This window comes from Lagenorhynchus albirostris, chromosome X, assembly GCF_949774975.1.
Source record: "Lagenorhynchus albirostris chromosome X, mLagAlb1.1, whole genome shotgun sequence".
In the NCBI taxonomy this organism is placed as follows: Eukaryota; Metazoa; Chordata; class Mammalia; order Artiodactyla; family Delphinidae; genus Lagenorhynchus; species Lagenorhynchus albirostris.
Genome location: NC_083116.1, coordinates 1,708,326 through 1,731,526, shown reverse-complemented (window position 1 = coordinate 1,731,526; position 23,201 = coordinate 1,708,326). Strand labels below are relative to the sequence as shown.

The 23,201-nt window shown below is 55.5% G+C and overlaps 1 protein-coding gene across 1 annotated transcript in view; it reads right to left on the bottom strand.

Annotated features, from left to right (window-relative positions):
• Positions 1 to 23,201, bottom strand: part of PDZD4 (PDZ domain containing 4) — a 28,701-nt gene continuing 5,500 nt past the window's right edge. The window contains exons 2-8 of the mRNA XM_060138302.1: positions 5,593 to 5,846; positions 4,378 to 4,468; positions 3,866 to 3,964; positions 3,214 to 3,276; positions 2,664 to 2,765; positions 2,312 to 2,422; positions 1 to 2,131 (exon numbers count right to left, since the gene is read on the bottom strand). Coding sequence (XP_059994285.1) covers positions 575 to 2,131; positions 2,312 to 2,422; positions 2,664 to 2,765; positions 3,214 to 3,276; positions 3,866 to 3,964; positions 4,378 to 4,468; positions 5,593 to 5,846 — 2,277 coding nt within the window. The 3' untranslated portion in view covers positions 1 to 574. The remainder of the gene's footprint in view (positions 2,132 to 2,311; positions 2,423 to 2,663; positions 2,766 to 3,213; positions 3,277 to 3,865; positions 3,965 to 4,377; positions 4,469 to 5,592; positions 5,847 to 23,201) is intronic.

The following is a 23,201-nucleotide window of genomic DNA, read 5'->3' as shown; positions in this document are numbered from 1 at the left end:
CCTTCCCAGCTATCACTCGGGGATTCCACCTCTGTCAGGCTGCCTGAAGGAGCTGCCAGCCCTCAGAGCGGGTCCACAAAACGAACAAACCCAAAAAACAACAATTGGCAAGCACAGAAAAGGAAAAGAACCACAGAGATCAGGGTTGCCTTTGTCTACAAGTAACGGACATTCTCTTGTGCTTAGGACAGTCTTCTTTGCCTCTGCTTTTCAGCTGACTTCCCTGTCCCCAAGTGCCCGCACTGAGAGCGCTCTGGAGGGAAATGCGTGTGTCTGCATGTGTACATGTGTCTGGGCTCGTGTCTCACACACACACATGCCTACGGCTGAAGGGGGGGCGGATACGGGTCTGCCCCCAGACCAGCTGTTGATGTGGTCTCTGCACTTGGGGAGAAGGAAGTCACCAATGGAGAGAAGCGTCCCTCGTCCTCCAGGGGCTTCTGTCTGGTAACAAAGTCCCACGTGCACACACAGACACACGCTAGATTCTAAGGGAGAGCAGAAGACGGGGTCCCGGCAGGCTCAGTGGACCTGGGCCAGGGTGGAGGACCCGTGCCCTGGAGCACAGCTGGGCTCAGACGGTGGTGACGGAGAGCAGAGGGTTGTAGACCCGCTTCCCATCGGCCGAGCGCGTGCCGTGGGCCAGCATCTCCTGGATGGTGATCCAGTTGTCCAGGATCTTCTTGCTGCGCTTCTTCATGGTTTTGCGGTGGCTCAGGGCGATGATGTTGAGCTCAGCCTTGCTGTCGCCGCTCTGCTGCTCCCGCAGGCACTCCAGTCGGCTCTGCATCATGAACTCGCGCCGCTTCCGCTGCTCCCGGGCCCGGATCAGGTGCTGCTTCCGCTGCTCCTTGCTCCAGTAGCGGCCCATCTTCATCTCACTCACCGCATCGTCGTCGGTGGTCATGCCGCTGCGCTCCTCCCGGATCTTCAGGGCCCGGGCTTTTAGGAGGCGGTCCCGCACCGGTCGCTTGGCCACATAGCGGGTCCCGTCGCTGCGCACCTTGACCTTCCACTCCATGCGGGGCGCATCGGTGGCCGCCGCCGCCACCCCACCCACCCGAGGGCCACCGGCCAAACTCAAGGGGCTGCGGCCCAGCTCTTCCAGACCGCGCGGCGGGGCCAGCTGCATGCAGCTGTGGTAGTGATCGCCCTCCTGGCCCTGGATGCGGTGGCGCCGCGACAGGTAAGGGCTGCCCTCGGGGCCCACGCGCTCCAGGGTCACCCCCGTCTTGGGGCCGCGGCGGACCCGCTCCCCCGAGTGCTGTCTCCGGCCCACCTCGGGATCCCGGGAGAGGGATCGGAAGTTGGCGGGACCCCCCTGCGGAGGGGCAGCCTTGGGGTGGGCGGCGACAGGGGGTGCGGAGGGGGTCCGGTTCAGGTTGGAGTTGCCCCCGGCGGTTGCCCGCCTCAGGGGGCTCTCGGGCAGGGGTTCCGCCAGCAGCGGAGTGCTGCGGCAGCTCTCACCCGTGTTGTAGGCGCTGGTGCTGTCCTTGTCTGACTTCTCAGGCAGCTCGGAGATGTCAGACAGCTCGTGCTTCTTGGGCTCGCCGGCCCCCAGGTCGTAGAGGCTCTCCTCCTCCAGCAGCCAGGCCTTCATGCAGCGCTCCCGCAGCTGTTGCATCTTCTGCGCCCGCAGGATGTTGCGGCACTTGAACTCCAGGTGCCGCAGCTCCTCCTCCAGCACGGCCATCTCGTGGCCCACACTCTCGTTGCGGTTGACATCCAGGGCGCCGCTGCCGCCGGCAGCCCGGGGAAAGAGGAGGCCCAGGGGATTGCCATTCTCCAGGTGGCACTTGATCTCCAGCAGCTCGCGGTAGCGCTCGTACTCCTCATCCGTGAGGCCCGGCACTTCGCCGCCACCCAGCCCTGCGCCCTCGGCCAGCAGGGAGTCCATGCTAAAGTGGAAGTCGCGGCTCTGCAGGGCGTCCCCTTGCAGGCCAAACTTGCGCAGGGGCCCGGGCGTGTTGGCGGTACTCAGGGGCTCGTCCCCCAGCAGGTCGTGCTCAGAGCTCTCCTCGTTGCGCGTGCTCTCATCCGTCCTGCCCACCCCGCTGTCCAGCTCCTGGCTGTTGCTCAAGCCTGGGCCCGCATCAGGGGCCCCTTTCTCCTCTTCGTTTCCAAGCTGGAGCTGGAAGATGAGCCCCGCTCAGTCTGGGACCCACCAGTGGGGGCGCCGTGGGGGGAGGATGGAGATCGGAAGGGCTTTCGGGTCTGGTCCGTCTCCCGCAGCCCCCCCAAGCCTCTACTCCGTCTGCCGTCCTGCCCGCCCTCCCCGCCCTCCCCCCCACCGCCTTCCCTCCTTCCTCACCTGCTGGGCAGGGGGAGATTTCAGTTTCCGCGCCCGCAGGTCCCCCTCATTCTCAGAGCCAAAATCATCCAGGAAGTCATCCCGGTCACTGTCCTTCCACCGCTTCGCCAGCTGCAGAGACAGGCCCATGCTGTCCCCACTGCCTTAAGGACCTCCACAGACAATGACCCCACTCGCGTCTAGGTCCCAGCCCACTCAGCCATCAGAGGCCACAAAGGGAAATGGGCCCCGAACACCCCCCCACACCCTCCATCAGTGCCAGGATGTTGGCATGTTTGTGCCCTAGTCGGCAGCTTTCAAGACAGAAAGCCCCACATCAGGGGACTCAGGACGCCCTGTTGGGCACACACACCTGGCTCTCAGGCCGGGCCACCAGCAGGGAGATGTTGGTATTCTCCTCCTGGCTCAGGATGGCCACTGCTTCTTCCCGGTTTTGGACGTCCACACCATTTATCTGTGGCAGGCCAAGGGACAATCAACGAGGACACCAGGGCTGGCTCTGGGGCAGGCTCCAGTTGAGCTACAGGGGTCCCCTCGCAGGGAGCTCCAAAGCGAGCACCCTGGGCCAGGACAGGCTCTCGAGCTCTGGCAGGATGGAGACAAGTGGAAGGTGCCGGGGGCGAAGACAGCCTGGCCCACACAAGAGCACACGTGCTTGGAGCGGCGAGGAGCAGGACGCACGCTCATGTCTGGGGCACGGAGGGACAGGCTGGTAAGGGGCCCGAGCAGAGACGCCAGCAGAGCCCACGGGCACATGGGAGCCACCGCGTGGTCGTGCAGGAGGGAGATGGTCCTAGCCCTGGTTTCAGGCCCGGCGGGATGCCCGGCATCGGGCGGGGCTCTGAGCAGGAGGGAGCTAGAACTGGCTGAGGAGAGCTGCGGGGCCTGCCTGCCCTGCTCACCTGGATGATGCGGTCTCCCTCGCGGATGCGGCCGTCTTTGGCTGCGATGCTGTTGGGATTCACCTGCAAGGCACGCGCATCATGGGGACTCGGCCCCCTCCCTGAGGTGCCCGTCTGGTAGGAAGGGGCAGCCTCGCCTCAGAGGCCCCACTGTGAACGGAGGGCTGATTTTTTGAGCATGGCAAAGTATGGGAAAGTACCCAGCACCTGCCAGACGGGTGGCGGAGAAGAACCCCTGTGATTACCAGCAGGGCTCCTGAAGGACGTGGTGGGAGAACACAGCCTGGCCGGACCACATCCTGCCTTACCCCGCAAGGCCCCACTGTTCCACTACGGGCACAGGTCTCCTGGGGAGGACTGCCCGGCTGGACACACGCCGAAGCCACTGGCTGCCTTCCTGTGACGCTAAGCTGCCTCCTTATGGGCAGCCTCAGAGCCCTGGGCAGCGTGGCAAGGCTGTGGGGATAGGGTGGCATGGGAGTCTTCATGTGCCACACCCTGCCTCAGCACGTGCCTCCGTGCTGCCCTGGCCCCCTCATGGGTGCCGTACAGATGGGCACCCAAGTCCAGCTGTCGTGTCCCAGCACACAGGAAGGCACGTAGAGCTCCACTGCCTTCTAGAAGATCCCAGCCGCCCGTCCCGCCTTCATACCTCTCCAACGTAGATGCCCAGGTCCTCCTCGTCATCCGTGCGGTAACAGACCATCAGGCCCAGCTTGTCCCGGTGGCTGGTTTTATACAGCTCCACCTCCTGCCACAAGGGGGATGGATAAGCAGAGGGAGAAGCTGCAGGGACGGCAGCCTCGGCCCAGCCTAACCCCCCAGACCGCATCACCTGAGCTGAGTTCCCAAAGGTCTCTCTTACCATCCCAAATGGCACGTGTGTCCTGTGGTGTCCCTTACCAGGAAATGCCCAAGACACACACAAGACACACGGGACGCACAGCGTACAGACATGCGTGGGACACAGACTCGCCGGCACACACTGACAGAGGGACCTCACCCGTGCCCTCCCCAACTCAGCCCAATTTGGCCCTTGAGCCCTTCAGCCATGCGTGGGAAAGGGCCGCGAGGCCCAGCCGCCTGGGGGTTCGGGAGCCAGGCCTGAGCTGGGCCACAGACAGATGCCCTGGGGCTGGCGCCCAAGGCTGGCCACCAGCTCACCTCATACTCCAGCTCTTCCATATGGTCTGCCTCCTGCGGGCTGCCCTCCATGAACTCCGCCGGGTCATAATACTCATGGCTGATGGGGGGGCTGCCCAGGAGAAGCGGGGCGTCAGGCCAGCCATCTGCTCCCCTCTCTCCCTAGCCCCGGCTCCCAGCTGGCGGGTCCCAGTGCGCTTGGCATGGAGCCCTGCTCGGGGTGCAACTTTGGGAGGCGGTGGCCCAGCTACCTCTTCTGTACCCCCTCCTTTTGAGCTACATGCATCTATGCAAAGACCAGGAATATTTCTTGAACAGGAGTGTGAGGGCATCTGCAGCGAGGACCCAGGCATGCCCAGCTCTCCCCACCCCGCCCTGTCCCATCCCATCCCACCCCATCCTGTCCTGTCCGCTAGCTCAGACTCCTCTAACCATGCCAGCCAGCAGGGACTGACTTCTCCAAACTGCGGGTGCCCCTCCCACCTGGCACTGGCCCCACTCATGCAGTGCCCCCAGGAGTTATCCAGGCCCTGGAGGATTGCTGGGCAGCGGAGGAGGGCCCAGTCTCTCTCCACAGGCGGCCCTCCTTGCCCCGAGGCTAAGCTTGGCTACTGCCAGCCCCAGGCCTACCTCTCTGTGGAGGAGGGGATCCCGGGATGACCTCCCTGCCGCCGGGGTGAGGCTAGCGAAATGAGTCAGCGCTCACACAGTCATGGGCCACCAGGCCCGGATGAGAGGCCCTTCCTCCGAGCGGGCCAAAGAAAGAAGCCGAAGAGATGGAGGAAGTTCAGAGCAGGCAGAGGAATGGGACAGACAAGGATGCAAGAAGATTCAAGGGATGATGCTTGTGAGGCAGAAGACGATGGGGCGGCAGAGGAGGAGAAAGGATAGAGGAGGAGCTGAGGACCTCAACCTTCCGGCAGCAAAGTCCCGGGACGGTCCTCCCTTGGCCCTGGGGGTAGATACAGTGGGGAGCCTGCATGTCAGGACCCTCAGGCCCATTCACCAGCTGCTGTCCAGCCAGAGGCTAAAGGCCCGGAGATGCCCGAGCCCTGGGGTGAGACGGTCAGCTCCGGAGGCCAAGGAGCCTGATTCCTGCCCGGGGGCAGCCAGTCGGGGTCTCCCTGCCACGCCCAGAGCTGCGACAGTGTGGCCTCTGGGTGGCACGGGGCAGCCACCCCAGGTGGCTTGCCCTCTCTGGAGGCAGGGCCCGGGGCCCTCCTGAGGGCGACTCACAGCTCAGACGGGACGTACGGCTCCAGGATGACCATGGGTGGGGTGGGTGGGCGCAGCTTGCCCAGCGCCATGATATGCTCGAAGGTGATGTCGGTCTGAGTGCCACTGTCCACCAGCTGCAGGTCGTGGGAGGAGCCATCGCCCCGGAGGCGGGGACTGCGTCTCAGCACCTGGATTACCAGGGGCTCCTTGGAGGCACGCAGGGCCTCCAGGGTCTGCTCCTGAGACAGCTTGGAGAGCTCCTTCCCGTTCACCTGCGGCAGAGACGACATGTCCCCGTGAGGACCCGCTGAGGCCCTGCTTACCCCTGGGCGCCCTCATTCCCAGGTGAGCCCCACTTCTCAGCCCTGCCCCCACATGGCGCCACGCCCCGAGGGCCCTAGATCCCCTTCGGCCGTCCTCCTCCTTCAAGCAGCACTGAGGCCAGAGCTGGTGTGGGAAGATCACGGGGAGCCCCCTTAGCAATGACCGAGCATCTGCTGGGAACATCCAACATATCAAGGTGGGAGGGAGACCTTGACTCCCTTCTGCCGACAGGAGTCAGTCAACAAACGGGTTCAGGTGGGAGAGTCCGGAAGAGCAAGAAGCCTCAGAGGACAGGGTCTCTGTCCTCAAGGCAGCAACGACTCACCATAGAGAAAAGGCCAACACACACCGAGCCTAAGAGGTGCTGAGGAAGTGGCCCTTACAAGACCACTGTTGTCCCAGTCTTCACTTCTCACGGTGCCACCCCCTCCCCGGGAGTCTCCGGAGAAGGGGTGCTTCACAGAGATGCCCAATGCAATTGCAAAATCATGTCTTCCAGGCTGCAAAGAACAGGCCAGCCCTGGATGTCGTTCCAGGAAGACAGGCTGTCAAAGGAAAGCACAAGGAGTCCTAGGGACGCCTGGCCAGCCAGTGGCTCCTCTGATTCATGGAACCCAAATAATCACCTTGCTGCTACTTGGTTGTGTCCTTGTAGACAGTAGTTTCAGTTTTTATGTTCCCCTCTCTGTAATCTTCGCATGGTCAGAAAAGATTTTTTTAATCAGGTCTGTCTAATTATAAAAAAAAGCAGTTTCGTTGTAGAACATTTGAAAAATACAGAAAACCATAAGGAAGAAAACAAAAATCACCCATCTCAAGGGTGTAAAAGCTGTGAATGTGTTGGCATATTTCATTCCTGCTCTTTTACCAATTTGTAACTGCAGGCGCCCCGAGGCCTGGAGCACGCCAGCCTGCGCGTGGACCGTCCGTTGTGTATTGGCTTGGTCCCTACTGTCCATCACTAGTGGTTTTCAATTTTATTATAAAGAAGGTTGCAGAGACACATTGTTTGTATGTTCTGTACCTATTTTCTATGTATATCTTTGTGTAATCTATAGTTGTTATGTTAGAGAAATTTTCCAAAAGTGGAATTATTGGATCAAAGGGTATCAAGGAAACAGCTTGTCAACCAAGAAGGTATTAGTTGTAAGAATGTGGTCAGCACAGCCCAAGAGGATCTGGACAGCTGGAGAGGCCGCAGTTATAAAGCGAAGAGGGAATGGAGCCCGCGGGGCCAAGTGCATGGGAGAAAAGGGCTGGCTGCTGACGTGTATTTGGAGACGCGTGTGAAGGGTGGACTGGCAAAGGCTGGGCACCAAGGGAATGTGAGGACTGGCCTTGAAGCCCTTAGCAGAGCCAAAACTGTCAGGAAATGCTTGAGGCAGCATTAAACACAGCCAGTATCGACCTTTCAATGGAACAAACTTACAACTAAATGAATTTTATTAAAAACAAAGGCAAAAGCAAACATGCATGTTCCTTATATAAACACCAATATTTAACATTTAACTCAACCCTCAGGATTCATTAAGAAAAGGAAATTCAATAAAGTCAGACAGATGTGACTACAAGAAAAACTACCTCCAATGAATCTGGCTGCTTTCAGAACTTTGAATAAAAGAGAAGTCAGTTTTACTGAAACCATTTCCTCTAAGATCAAGAACAAGACAAAGTTGTCCACTCTCACCACTATTATTCAACATAGTTTCGGAAGTTTTAGCCACAGCAATCAGAGAAGAAAAAGAAATAAAAGGAATCCAAGTCGGAAAAGAAAAAGTAAAGCTGTCACTGTTTGCAGATGACATGATACTATACATAGAGAATCCTAAAGATGCTACCAGAAAACTACTAGAGCTAATCAATGAATTTGGTAAAGTAGCAGGATACAAAATTAATGCACAGAAATCTCTTGCATTCCTATACACTAATGATGAAAAATCTGAAAGAGAAATTAAGGAAACACTTCAATTTCCCATTGCAACAAAAAGAATAAAATACCTAGGAATAAACCTACCTACAGAGACAAAATACCTGTATGCAGAAAAGTATAAGACACTGATGAAAGAAATTAAAGGTGATACAAACAGATGGAGAGATATACCATGTTCTTGGATTGGAAGAATCAACATTGTGAAAATGACTCTACTACCCAAAGCAATCTACAGATTCAATGCAATCCCTATCAAACTACCAATGGCATTTATCACAGAACTAGAACAAAAAATTTCAACATTTGTATAGAAACACAAAAGACCCCGAATAGCCAAAGCAATCTTGAGAAAGAAAAATGGAGCTGGAGGAATCAGGCTACTGGACTTCAGACTATACTACAAGCTACAGTCATCAAGACAGTATGGTAGGGCTTCCCTGGTGGCGCAGTGGTTAAGAATCCGCCTGCCAATGCAGGGGACACGGGTTCGATCCCTGGCCCGGGAAGATCCCACATGTCATGGAACAACTAAGCCCATGCACCACAACTACTGAGCCTGTGCTCTAGAGCCCGTGAGCCACATCTATTGAGCCCACGTGCCACAACTACTGAAGCCTGCATGCCTAGAGCCCATGCTCTGCAACAAGAGAAGCCACGACAATGAGAGGCCACGCACTGCAACAAAGAGTAGCCCCCACTCGCCGCAAGTAGAGAAACCAGCAACGAAGACACAACACAGCCAAAAATAAAAACAAATAAATAAATTTATTTAAAAAAGACAGTATGGTACTGGCACAAACACAGAAATGTAGATCAATGGAACAGGATGGAAAGCCCAGAGATAAACCCACGCACATACGGTCACCTTATCTTTGATAAAGGAGGCAGGAATGTACAGTGGAGAAAGGACAGCCTCTTCAATAAGTGGTGCTGGGAAAACTGGACAGCTACATGTAAAAGAATGAAATTAGAACACTCCCTAACACCACGAACAAAAATAAACTCAAAATGGATTAAAGACCTAAATGTAAGACCGGACACTATCAAACTCTTAGAGGAAAACACGGGCAGAACACTCTATGACATAAATCACAGCAAGATCCTTTTTGACCCACCTCCTAGAGAAATGGAAATAAAAACAAAAATAAACAAATGGGACCTAATGAAACTTCAAAGCTTTTGCACAGCAAAGGAAACCATAAACAAGATGAAAAGACAACCTTCAGAATGGGAGAAAATATTTGCAAATGAAGCAACTGACAAAGGATTCATCTCCAAAATTTACAAGCAGCTCATGCAGCTCAATATCAAAAATACAAACAACCCAATCCAAAAATGGGCAGAAGACCTAAACAGACATTTCTCCAAAAAAGATATACAGATTGCCAACAAACACAGGAAAGGATGCTCAACATCACTAGTCATTAGAGAAATGCAAATCAAAACTACAATGAGGTATCAGCCCACACCAGTCAGAATGGCCATCATCAAAAAATCTACAAACAATAAATGCTGAAGAGGGTGTGGAGAAAAGGGAACACTCTTGCACTGCTGGTGGGAATGTGAATTGGTACAGCCACTATGGAGAACAGTATGGAGGTTCCTTAAAAAACTACAAATAGAACTACCATATGACCCAGCAATCCCACTACTGGGCATATACCCTGAGAAAACCATAATTCAAAAAGTCATGTACCACAATGTTCATTGCAGCTCTATTTACAATAGGCAGGACATGGAAGCAACCGAAGTGTCCATCGACAGATGAATGGATCAAGAAGATGTGGCACATATATACAATGGAATGTTACTCAGCCATAAAAAGAAACGAAACTGAGTTATTTGTAGTGAGGTGGATGGACCTAGAGTCTGTCATACAGGGTGAAGTAAGTCAGAAAGAGGAAAACAAATACCGTATGCTAACACATATATATGGAATCTAAAAAAAAAAAAAATAGTTCTGAAGAACCTAGGGGCAGGACAGGAATATAGACGCAGACATAGAGAATGGAGTTGAGGACACGGGGAGGGGGAAGGGTAAGCTGGGACGAAGCGAGAGAGTGGCATGGATATATATACACTATCAAACGTAAAATAGATAGCTAGTGGGAAGCAGCCACATAGCACAGGGAGATCAGCTCGGTGCTTTGTGACCACCTAGAGGGGTGGGATAGGGAGGGTGGGAGGGAGGGAGATGCAAGAGGGAGGAGATATGGGGACATATGTATATGTATAGCTGATTCACTTTGTTATAAAGCAGAAACTAACACACCATTGTAAAGCAATTATACTCCAATAAAGATGTTAAAAAAAAAAGAGAAGTCAGTTTTTGAAATAAAATGCCAAATATAGATGGTGACCATCATTATAAATATTTTCTTTTGTTTTTAATCCTAGAGTGACTATCTTTTGTATCTTAAACTACCATGTTTCTTCAGTCCCTTGGAATACTTTTAAAGAATCTCATTGTGTGAACTTTAAATAAATAAATAAATAAATAAAAATAAAAACAAAGGCAATGAGTCCTCCAAGCTCATGGCTTTCTAATTATTTTACTACACTTTTATCTGGTCTAGTGTGTCTGGAAGGAGACACCATAGGACAGTGTGCGACTGTGCATGTCTTCCCATCCCCGCGTTCGGTGACATCGGGCTGGTGGCCCTGGTAGGAGTGTTTACACCATGGAAATCGACAAAGGCTCCAAACGAGGGCTTTGCGTTTCAGAACATTTACCGGCTCCCCACTGCCCTTAAGTCAAGGGCTCCTGTAAGAAGCAGAAGGGCCAAGGGCCAAGAGCTGTGCTCGGCATCTTTGACCGGGGTTGGTGGGGGGTGGGGGACGTTTCACCTTTTCACCATGTGCAGTGGGACGCTCAGGTGACACTGGGAAACACAGGGATGTCTGTCTCCCTGGAAACGTTACCCAGCAGCAGCGTTGCTATGGAAACTGGGCCCAGGCAGTGGGAGGGGAGTGCAGGGTGGTCTGGGATGTCAAGAGGGGGATGGGCACACACACCACGGAGCAGATCGAGGCCACCGGAGTGATGCCCCTGACAGCCCAGCAACCTTCCCCTTGACCCACGTGGCGCAGAGCAGAGGCAGACCTCTGGGTGTGGAGGCCTGGAGCTCCTGGGCCACTCCTGCAGAGAGCGCCTGGGGCTCCTTCAGCCTCTTCTCTTCTCCTCAGCAGTCACGATGGGCCCCAAGAGCTAATGAAGGTGTGTGGGACCAGGACAGGTAAGACAGGAGCCCTCCCATAAAGGGTGAAGGCTACAAACAAGATGCGGAAATGCGGGGCAACGGGCAAAGCAGTGCGGGCCCAGGCACACGGTAAGGATCCAGCGTTCTGCCGCTTCTCGTCCTCACTCACCCTACGGCAGCGAAGACTCGCGTGCACCGGCGAAGCCACCATTCAAATGGCCCCGCTCCAGTCCCAAAATGTCTGAACCCAAGCCAGCTGCCCTTCAGAGTCCCCCTCAAGCTAAGGCCACCGGGGGGCGCTCCCCACCTCCCCGGCTGCCACTGCTCGAAACCCACACCAAGCAATTCCAAATGGATCAAAGTCCTAAACGGACTGAGCTTTAAAACTACCTTGGAGGCGAGAGAACAGTGTCTTTATGATGCTGAGATAGAGATGCAATTCTTTCTTTTTTTTTTTTTTGGCCATGCCTCGAGGCATGCAGGATCTTAGTTCCCCGACCAGGGATCGAACCTGGACCCTGGCAGTAAAAGCGATGAATCCTAACCACTGGCCGGCCAGGGAATTCCCTTAAGACAAAACATGGGCAAACAAGAATGGAAAAGATAAATTTGACTATGTTAAAATGTAAAACTTCTGGACAACAAAAGACACCATAACTACAGTGAGAAGATAGGACAGGCTAAGAGAAGATCCTTACAAACGCACAGAACTGATACAGGATTGTCCAGAATAAAGGGAAACGGGCATTCCAGGAAAAGGGAGCCTGCACCCACCCATAAGCTTGAATCGATGCCCCTTCGGGACGCTGGGAAGCGAGCAGCGTCATCTTAATAGCTAGAAAGAGCCGAGGGCCGGCCGTCGGTGGAGTGGCTCCAAAAAGTGTGGTGTAGTCATACATGTGGCTTGTGACAACACACCTGCCTATGAATAGCACACACAGTAGAAAATGTGCCTCAGAATGGCAAACCTGCATCCCCTCGGACAGAGAAGGAGAGGAACGGGGTCAGGGATGGGAAAAACACTGAGGCCAACAAGGCCCACATCGAGGCTGGTGGCAGTACACGCGCGTGCTGACATCATTTTTGATGCTCATACTTTCCCAAGCTCAGGAAATATTCCAGAACATCTCCACGTGGAGGAGCAGCTAGGGGGAGGGAGGCCAGCTGGGGGGCTCTTGCTGCCGTCACCCGTTAGGATGTGGAATGGGTGAGACCTGGGGATGTGGGAGCACAGAGGTTTCTGGCCTGGGTGGCTCTAATACTGGCAGGGATGCCATTACTATTATTACTAATAATAGCTACAAACCAATACTAATAGCTACCACTTACTAACGGGCGACCGTGCCCCATTCTGCTGTGAGTGCTTTATGGCCAGTACTATGAAACAGGCACTGAGAGTACGTCCACCTCACAGATGAGGAAACTGGGGAGGTTAAGGGATTCGCCGAATAGGCCCACCACGGTCAGCATCTCAGGCTGCTGAGGGGCAGGGAGCATGCTCAGTCGGGACAGCTTCGAGAAGCCCCCTCCTTGCGGGCTGGGGGCGTGTGGGTGGTGGGAACCCATGGGGGGAAGGGTGCGGAGGAGTGGGGTGAGAAGGCGGGGCTTCGGCTCAGGTGGGGGGCTCTGGGCTGGTGGTCTGGGTAGGGGCGTGGGTGGTGGTGGGATGGCTTGGTGGCAGTGGAGGTAGGTCTAGGATCCTGCGTTGGACTCTCTTCTCCTTGCAGAGGGTCTTCTCTGGCCCCCTCCCTTCGCCACCCTCCCCCTAAGCGCTCCAGCCAAGCTTATTCATCTCTTGGGCTCCCTACTCCCGCCCTCGGCACTCTCCTGCCCGCTCACACACCCTTCTTCTTGCTGCTTGCACACCTGCTCGTCACCTCCTGCCCCCCTCCTGTCACCCACACTCACTTAAGGCCAGGTGCCCAGGCATGTCCATTCCGAGCCCAAGCGCCACTCAAGGCCTAGCGACCACCCAGGGAGAATGCCGAGCAGGGGGTCTGAGGGTGACTCGCCTTCCATCGGGCTCTGGAGGCCGCCCGAAGGCCTGGCCGGATACACTCACACCACACCTCGCGTGGACCTGCGCTCAGCTTCACCAGGAACCCTTCTAGTTCAGGGAGAGCAAATACTTGCTCGCTGAGCCCACGGTCAGGGAAATCGATTTGAAGATGCTGCCCAAGGGGACCGCCCTGTGGACCCAGCTGGGCTGGAAGTCGCTTTGCTTCCACTGAGGACTCTGCAGAAAGGTGCCCTTGCCTTGCCGGGGGGCGGGGACCGGCGCCTCAGAGGCGCCTCTTTGCCCAAATGTGGCCCAGGTGGCCCTCCCCCTCCCCTCGCTGAGGGCCTGACTCCCGTTTACCTGGAGATCCCTGCCCTGGAAGCAGCTGCGAGCCTGGTCTGGGGCGCGGGCGGGAGAGGTCCCTGGAGTAGCAGCCGCCTCCCCCCCGCCCCGACCCGCACTGCGACCCTTGCGCGGGCTGACCCCATCACAGACCACACACTCTCAGTCTGAACGTTACCCCAGAGCATAAAATGGTAAACTTGCTGGAGGAATCTGTCAATAACTATAAAGAACCTTGAAAATGTTCATCACACCCTTTGATCCAGTAAATTGACTCTAAGTAATAGATCCTAAAATAATCAGAATCGATATTACATGAATCACAGGATGTTCAGAGCAGCATTCATGATTTTTTTATTGTGGTAAAATGCACCAAACGTAAAATTGACCATTTTCAAGTGTACAGTTCAGTAGCATTTGGTGCATTCACGTAGCTGTGCAACCGTCACATCTATTTAATTCCAGGACCTTTTCATCCCCTCAAAAGGAGACCCCCTGCCCATTCTCTCCAAATTCACCCCAGGCCCTGGCACTCACCAATCTCCTTTCTTTGCCCCTAGACATTTCATAAGTGGAATTCTACAACAGGTGGTCCGATGTGTCTGGCATCTTTCCTCAAGCATGTTTTCTAGGTCCATCCACATTACAGCCGGCATCAGTACTTCATTCCTCTATGGCTGAGTAATATTCCATCATATTCCAAACTACTGCATTGGGCGGACAGACCGTTGATCCCTCAACAGACATTGGTTTGCTTCTACCTTTTGGCAATTGTGAATCACGCTGCGGTGAACATTTGTGTACAAGTTTTTGAGTCCCTGTTTTCAAATCTTTGGGGCCATATGGTCATTCTACATTTAACTTATTGAGGTACCAGCATTATTTTTAATGCCCAAAACTTTACAACAGTCTTAAGCACAATTGTCTGCCTCGAGACTTCCCTGGTGGTCCAGCAGTTAAGACTCTGCGCTCCCAATGTGAGGGGCCTGGGTTCAATCCCTGGTCAGGGAACTAGATCCCGCGTGCTACAACTAAAGATCCCGCACGCCGCAGCTGAGACCCAGCGCAGCCAAATAAATAAATAAATTTTTTAAAGGTGTCTGCCTCATCGAAGTGTACAGCTGCCCTACCAGAGTCTTCCAATAACAAGCCTGTTTCTCAAAGAAGATATAAAATGCCATGTGAACTATGACGATTGCCATGTAAAGTATGTTTATGGAAAGACTGGGAAAGAATATATAAAAACATTGTTCGAGGGAAATGGAAATCTGAGAACTTGCTTTTTTCCAAACTTTATATACCATGGCTAAATTGTTTTTTGAAAAAATGTTTACAAACTTCAAAAAAAATAGCATTGCTGACCCCAGTTCTGAGAGTGTGGATCTCAGCACGTGGGAGGCAGCTGACAGGTGAAGGTGGGGAGGGAGGTGTGAGCCCACGGAGGCTTCCTGATGCTACAAATGTACCAGCTCCCAGGGTGCACGGGGGCTCACGGGGCTTTGAAAACTATTTGGAATGCACGTGCCCGTTATGTATATTCATTGGTACGTGCGTAAGTATCAATTATCACACAATATCTTCTTTAAAGACTGGAAGGAGGGACTTCCCTGGTGGGGCAGTGGTTAAGAATCCGCCTGCCAATGCGGGGACACGGGTTCGAGTCCTGGGCCGGGAAGATCCCACATGCGACGGAGCAACGAAGCCCGTGCGCCACAACGACTGAGCCTGCGCTCTAGAGCCCGCGAGCCACAACTACTGAAGCCCGCGTGCCTAGAGCCCGTGCCCCACAACAAGAGAAGCGACCGCAGTGAGAAGCCTGCACACCGCAACAAAGAGTAGCCCGCCAAAGCCCACGTGCAGCAACGAAGACCCAATGCAGCCATAAATAAATAAATTTTAAAAAACTACAACAATCTAGCCTGTGCTCGGTTTCCCTGAGGAGGCCCCAGGCTCGGGGGCATGGGCTGCTCTGTGCTTCTACTCCTGGGCAGCCCCTGCAGGCGGTACAGCCTCTGGGCTCAGGCCCCTCGGGAGCAGGCCATGAAGTCCCGTCAGACTTCACATCCAGATCCGATCTGAGGAAGCTCGGGACGTGCTTTCTGGCCCAGGTGCCCCCAGAATGCACGGGGCAGCTCCCAGGAGCCTGGAGCCCAGATGGGGGCGGAGCCTTCACTCCAGGACCTCCGGCCTGGAAGGTGGGGGAGATGAATCACAGCCTCCACCCCCAGGAGGGCCCCACGCCCACCCCACAGGGCATCAGGAAGCTGGTTCTGCAAGGCTGGAGAAGGGCCTTGTCATGGGGCTGCCAGCTGGTCTCAGGCCTGGGACAGGACAGAGCAGACGCCATCCCACCCCCCATTTCCCCCATGCCCCTCCCCGTCACACCCACCCCCCACTGGCTCTAGGACTGCCTTTGCAGAGAGGTTCTGCGGGAGCGGGCCCTGAGCTCCCCCAGCCCAGTGTGTGAGCAGAGGGCGGCAGGAGGCCCCTGGGTGTGGAGGCACTGACCTGCGAGCGGGGGAGCACAGCCAGCAGGCCCCCAGGCCTGCCTTCAGAGGGAGGCCGTGCCCAGCCCAGCCCCTCAAGGTAGGCCAGGCCCGGGGCAAGGCCCCTCACACCAGCGGAAGGCAGGTGCCTGTGGCGGCGGGGAGTGAGGTGAGGGTGGGAGGGGTGCGGGAGAGGAGCCAAGACACAGCTGGCTCCCAGCTGGCTCCCAGCTGGCTCAGGGCCTGCCTCAACCCAAGCTCCAAAGGAGGACTGTGAGGCAGCGCGGGGGGGCATGCGAAGGCCTTTCCAACGATCCAGGGTGTTGGGGGTGAGCAAGGAAGCAGAGGGCCCCAGCGCCAGAGGCTGAACCCGGGCAGGGAGTCTGGGTGCCTGGGCTACTTGCCACAGCTCAGGCGCTGAGGGGGGCCCTGGGGAACACCCAGTCCCTTATCCCCAGGGGGCCGAGGACAAGGGATTCCTGGCACAAGCCCATGCTGTGCTGTCTCCCCGGGGCTTCTCCGGGGATCAGAGAGACATGCAAGAATGAGCCCAGGAAGGGAGGGGGAGTGGGATTTCCTCGCCGCCACCCACCCGCCATGCCGGGTTGCTCTTGCGGAAGCTGAGAGGCAGCCTGCTTCAAGCTGTGGGCAGAAGCTTGAGCCTGGGGGGATCCAGCACACAGCCCCTCCCACAAGGGTCCTGGCTGGAAGGTAGGAGGGAAAGGGGGGGCAAGGCTGCAGCTCAGAGGGTCCACGGCAGAGCGCAGGAGGTGAGGTCGGCACATGGGGTGTGGGTGCACCAGTGACCCAGTCCCTGGTCGGCCAGGAACCACTGGAGGGAAGAGGGCACGTGTCCCGGAACAGGGCATTCGGGGACAGGCCCACGGCTGGCTCAGAGCCCAGGCTCACCCAGCACCGGCAGAACAGGAGCAACAACCTTGGGCAAGACAGACATGATCCCCACGTTGTTTGGGGAGACCAGTGCCGGGGCAGAAATGAGCATACAGAGCCTTGAGCTTGGACGGGGGCTGCTTTAGATAGAACGCACAGGGACAGCCTCTCTGGTGACATTTGAACTGAGACCTGAAAGATGACAAGGAGCCAGCCATGCTAGGGACTTCGAAGAACACTGCAGGCAGTGCTAAGCCCTAGGATGGAATGACTTAGCGCTTGCTGGAGAATAAGGCACGTAGGGGACAGGGCGGAGGCAGGGGACAGACCGGCAGACAACTGCAATGGCTCAGCTCAGGGGGTGGTAGTGGAGACGGGGCTACCATGAGCTGCTGCTGAGCTGGGGAAAATGACCAAGGAACCGTGAGGGAGGAGGGACACCGAACGAGCACAAGAGAAGATGCTCAACGTCACTCATCACAAGGGAAATGCAAATCAAAACCGCAATGAGATAGCCCCTCGCACCCACTAGGATGGCTGAAATAAAAACACAGAAAATAACAGTTGATGAGAACGTGGAGAAATTCAGCTCTCACACACTGCTTGTAGGAATGTCAACAGCAGTGGACGTGGAAAACTGTCTAGAGTTCCCAGATGACCCAGCAGTAACACGAGAATTGAAAACAGGCACCCAAACAAAAACTTGTACACAGATGTTCATAGCAGCACTATTTTTATTTTTTTGGCCACCCCACGCAGCTTGCAGGATCTTATTTCCCTGACCAGGGATTGAACCAGGGCCCCAGCAGTGAAAGTGCTGGGTCCTAACCACTGGACCGCCAGGGAATTCCCAGCAGCACTATTCATTTTTTGTTGTTGTTTGGCTGCGTTGGGTCTTCGTTGCTGCGCGCGGGCTTTCTCTACTTGCGGCGAGCGAGGGCTACTCTTTGCTGCAGCGTGTGGACTTCTCACTGCGGTGGCTTCTCTTTGTTGCGGAGCACGGGCTCTAGGCGCGCGGGCTTCAGTACTTGTGGCACATGGGCTCAGTAGCTGTGGCTCGCGGGCTCTAGAGCGCAGGCTCAGTAGTTGTGGCGCACAGGCTTGGTTGCTCCGCGGCATGTGGAATCTTCCTGGACCAGGGCTCGACCCCATGTCCCTTGCATTGGCAGGTGGATTCTTAACCACCGCGCCACCAGGGCAGTCCAGCAGCACTATTCTTAATTGCCAAAATTTGGAAGCAACCTACATTGTCCACCAACAGATGGATAAACATAATGTGGTAACATGCACCCGGTGGATTATTCCACCGTATAAAGGAATGAAGTCTTGCTACATGCTACGACGTGGATGAAAACAGCCCAGCTGAGTGAGAGAAGGCGGGCACAAAAGGCCATGTACTGTATGATTCCAGAACAGGCAAATCCATAGGGACAGAAAGTAGATGAGAGGTTGCCAGGGACTGGGGAGAGGGAGAATGGGGATTGCCTGCTTAATGGTGTGAAGTTCCCTTCTGGGAGGATGAACACGATCAGGCACTAGCTGGTGGTGACAACTGCACCGCACCGTGGACGTACTCAGTGTCACTAATGGTAAACTTGATGTCATATATCTTTTCCCACAATAAAACATTAAAACTGCTGCCCGGATCCAGAGACCACCAGTGCCCTTACAGAGGTGAAGACCACTGGAAAAGACACAGGGGTGGGGGGGAGGGGCGGGACCTGGGGAACTTGTTTAATCAATGCACATCTTTATCTCTGATCTGAAGTTCCTGAGACCTGCAGACATCCCCAGCGTCCCCACTCCACTTACACGTATCCCAAACCAAGCCACCAAACCAGGTGTCATATGACCACTGCTACTGAATTCAAGCAGGGATTGGTTGTTCTTGACTTAAAATCATGAGACGGAGGCTATCACCTGGGGATTGAGTGTAGCAGAGGATAAGAGGCCCAAGGAGGACCCTAAGGCACCCTGACATTGAGCAGTTGAGGAGACACAGAGCTTAAGTCAGCCAGAGAGAAGGAAAACTAAGGAGGGAATCTGGGCAAGACAGTGCACCACGGACCGGGAGGATGGACTGGATCAGGACGCAGAAGGGTCCTCAGGATTTGCTAAAAGGGGGCAATCGGGGAGGGCGACCTGTACAGATACTCAGCCTTGGGGAGCTTCTGCAGAGAATGGGGTGGAAGCGCCTTGGGGCTGTGGCGGTGTCAGGTGAGACATGGGGGCTGACTAGAGGGACATAGGGGCAAGAGGGGACTCGGGGACAAGGGGTCAGGCAAGAGCAACGCAGGAAGCTCAGCGGGCAGTCGCGCTCCCGCAGGGGCCCGGTGGGCGAAGCGGGAGGCACGGCCCCACCCCGACCCCCGCCGCGAAGCAGCGGCGCCCAGGGAGGCAGGGGGCGGGGCCCAGGCTCGCTCGTCCCGCCTCCCCGGGCGCGGAGCCGCAGACAAAGAGCGCGCGGCGGCGGCGGCGGCGGCGGCGCGAGCTAGGCTGGCAGCCCGTTGGCTGCGTCTCCGGCGCCAGCAGCCGGCGCAGCCCGACCGACCGGCGCGAGTCCTCCGCCCCCACCCCTCCGTCCCCACTCCCGGCCGGGGCGGGTCTCCGGACCCCGCTCTAGGAGGCCTGGCGCCACTGGGCCGGAGGCTCCGGGTGGGAGGTCCTCGCCGTACTTCCCAAATGCCCTGATCGGGAATCTCTGAGCAGGCGAGAAGAGGGAGGGTAGGCTGAGAAAAGAGCCCTGGCCCGGGTGACTGGGGGTCCCGCGGGCCCCACGGCTCCCCGGGAGGTCTAGGGACCTCCCCTTTCACCCAGGGTAACGCGAGGGGGAGGGGGTTAACGACACAATTCTAGGGGCGCCCACGGTTGGGGTGAGTCTCCCAACCCCACCCTGCGGATTGGGAAACCCAGGCTAGGCGAGAACACAGACCGGAAGTCAGCCTCTGCGCTGGCGCCCCGTTGCACCCGCTATCTCAGCTCTGCTGTCGCGAGTGTCCAAGGAACACCTTGGACGCAGCCGTGTCTGGCTCAGCAGGACCGAGAAAGGAGAAGCCAGGCAGGCTCTGTGCGCTCCCATCTTTTCAGTGGCCCAGCAGAAGTCCTCATTCATGTGTTCCCATCTCTGGAGCTTAAAAATTGTCAACCCACAGGAACGTTGGCGCATCTGACCGTGGACATCTGCATTCCCCTCACCCAGCTCTCCCTGGAGTGCACATTCCACCGCACCTGCTCCCTCCTCTCTACACACACATTCCCAAGCAAAATGCTGGTACCCACGCTCTCCACACACCCCCACCCCCCGGGAAACCGCGACACCCTTAATGTGCTCAGGGATTTAACACTGACACAGTCAGCACCTCTGCATCTCTCCAATTGTACTGCTAATGCCCTTATAGCTGTTTTTTTTCTTCTTCTTTTTTTTTTCAGATCCAGGATCCAATCAAGGATCACACACTTGGTCATTAGGTCTCTAGTCTCCTGTAATCTAGAACAATCTATGCATTAAAAAAAAAAAACCACCTTTCATGACACTGACCTCTTGGAAGAGTCTAGGGCACGCGCCTTGCAGAAAGTCCCAGTCTGGATTTGCCCGCTCCGCTTCCTTCCTGGTTAGATTCAGCTTAGGTGTTTTGAGGACAGCGCTGCCCAGGGCAGGCTATGTCCTTCTCCCTCCCCGCACAGGGCGAGGAGGGGCAGGGGGCCGGGCTGCCCACCGTTAGGGAGGCTCGGTTTGATCACCTGGTGTCTCCCTTGTAAAGTTGCATTTTCCCTCCCCAATGCACAAGTAATCTGGGTGACACCTTGAGACCCAGTGACTATCTTTTCTTCCCCAACAACCTTTATCTCATGGTTTTACCTTCCAAGGATGATCCCCAACTGGATGAATTGCATTGGCGGCTGCAAAATGCCTTAATTTGTTAGAACTCTAGCAGGGACACAGCACTACACGCCAACACGTGACTGGCCCAGTGAATGGCATGCCCCCAGTTGAGGCTGCCTGGACAGGCCATACCATCCGCCCCCCAGAACTCTGTGCCCACTCTTTCTGCCCAGGGGTAGGAGCGAGAGAAGGAAGAAGCACAAGAAGCCCTCATCTCAAAGGACTTTTTAGTAGTTTGGGGCTGGTGTGTGTGTCTGGGTACCCATGTGAGCTGCCTGTAGGTTGGTAAGGTTGTGGGTGATGGGAAGAGGCTCAGTTAGTTGCACGTAGCCTGGAAGAACAGATTATGTCCCTTGGGGCCCCACCTGGTCAATTATCCCTGGAAATTGATCTGATAGGTGTGAGGCCTGCCCCTCTTATTTGTAATAACCTCACTTCCTAGGTGATATTGACATAATTTGGGGCCTCACTGATTTATCCAAGTCCTGAGCGAGGTCCTAGCTACTCAAAGTGTAGTCTGAAGGCCAGCAGCATGGACATCCCCTGGGAGGTCGTGAGTAATGCAGAATCCCAGGCCCGCCCCTGGAGCTGCTCCAGCAGATCCTGCATTCTAACAAGGGCCTCAGGGTAGAGTCATGCTGGCCCAGAGCACCCCCTTGAGGAACCAGGGAGGACTTGCACACACCTTGACAGGATTCAGACCACAGGCAAGTGCTTCAAAGGGTCTCTGCTCTCACTCCACAAAGGGGAGTGGGTGGGTGGTGCCCATGGGGCAAGCGGAAATCTGATCCACCTGCCCTGGCCCCCCTGCCTTTCCAGGGAAGAGCAGGCCTCTCGGGCCCCTCTGAAGTCCTGCCTGGAGAGAGAGGCTGGGAATGAGGGGTGCCCCACGTGCGGCCAGTATGGAAAAGCAAAGAACTTCCGGAGGTCATCATTAAGATCAGTTTTAGGGGGCTTCCCTGGTGGCGCAGCGGTTGAGAGTCCGCCTGCCGATGCAGGGGACGCGGGTTCGTGCCGCGGTCCGGGAAGATCCCACATGCCGCGGAGCGGCTGGGCCCGTGAGCCATGGCCGCTGAGCCTGCGCGTCCAGAGCCTGTGCTCCGCAACGGGAGAGGCCACAACAGTGAGAGGCCCACGTACCGCAAAAAAAAAAAAAAAAAGATCTGTGTTTGGGTGTGTGCTCACAGCTTCCCAGGCACCTTGGGTGATGATGGAAAACGTCCTCCCACCCACCTACCTCTGGGCTAACCTGGCTGGCCCAAAAGCAAGCTCTGTGTCTCGCAGTAATCAAAATGATATCCCTTATGGAGTGCTTTTCATTTCCACTGCTCAAAGCAAGCATGAGGAAGAGACAGATTGCACGACAAAGAGGGGAGACGCCTGTCACACCCAAAGCCAGCTCTGAGCCCCAGCTTCTCAATCTTTCTTCTTTTGACTTGGCTCACGTGCAAAAGGACCAAATGTGCCTCCACCTTGGCATGTGTCCATCGCCTAAGTAATCTTACACGTTACACTTCACAACTCACGGCGCCTCTGTTTTTCTCCCCCTTCTTTCTTACTAGAAAAACCCTCAGAATAATATTGGACATTCTTCTGTCACTGGACATTAATTGTGACATGTTCATGAGGAATGCCTTCTCCATCCGATTTCCACGCCTTAACGCCTGACCAAATGGCCTGATGGCAGCAACTCCACCCCCACCCAAATGAGATCCCAGGGGACCCAGTGCCGCTGATTTCCCAATGGCAATGACGCGGGGAGGCAGGCGCTCTTTATTCCCATAGAGCAGGTGAAGAAACTGAGGCACTGAGCCAGTGAGCCGTTCAGTATCCCCACACCACACTGTCTTCCCCGGCAGGGATCCCGAAGTAGAAGGAAAGAAGGGGCTCCTGGTGGGCTAAGTGTTCTCGCGTGCTTTTCTTCCTTTGGTAGGTGTACACGTGTTTCTTGCTTTCAAAGCTTTACCGGGGTACCATTGCCACATGATCAGCTGCACATATTAGAGCGTACAGTTTGAAAAGTTTTGATATAAGGTGTACATACACATCTGTGAAGCCACCACCACAATCAAGATAGTGACCATTTCCATTATCCCCGAAAGCGTCCTCGTGCTCCTGCCTCTGCTCCCTCCCTCCCACCCATCCCTGCAAATACTTTCTGTCACTATAGATGAGTTTGCATTTTCTAGAATTTTTCTATCAGTGGCTCAGACAGATCCACGTCATGGGGGTCATGGTGTCAGAGAGAAGGACACAGGCCCGGCAAGCAGGGACAACAGGAAAGGCTCTCGGAACGTGCGTTTGTGTCTCAGTGTTAGGTGACCAGGCTACCTCCCTTTCTGCCCTTTATGACCTGGCTTCTTCCTCTTCCTATCAACATGCATGACCCTCCCCCACTCAGGGTCATTTCCAGATTTTTCAAGCTCTCCCTGTGCCCCCCCATGCCCCCAGCGCCCACACTTGGTTAAGTATCCTTGGAGGACTAGACTGGGATAACAGAAATGGAGCTGCGGTTCTGACATGCCGCACTTAAAGTGCCCGTGATAGACCACGTCAGTGGAATCAAGGGCCC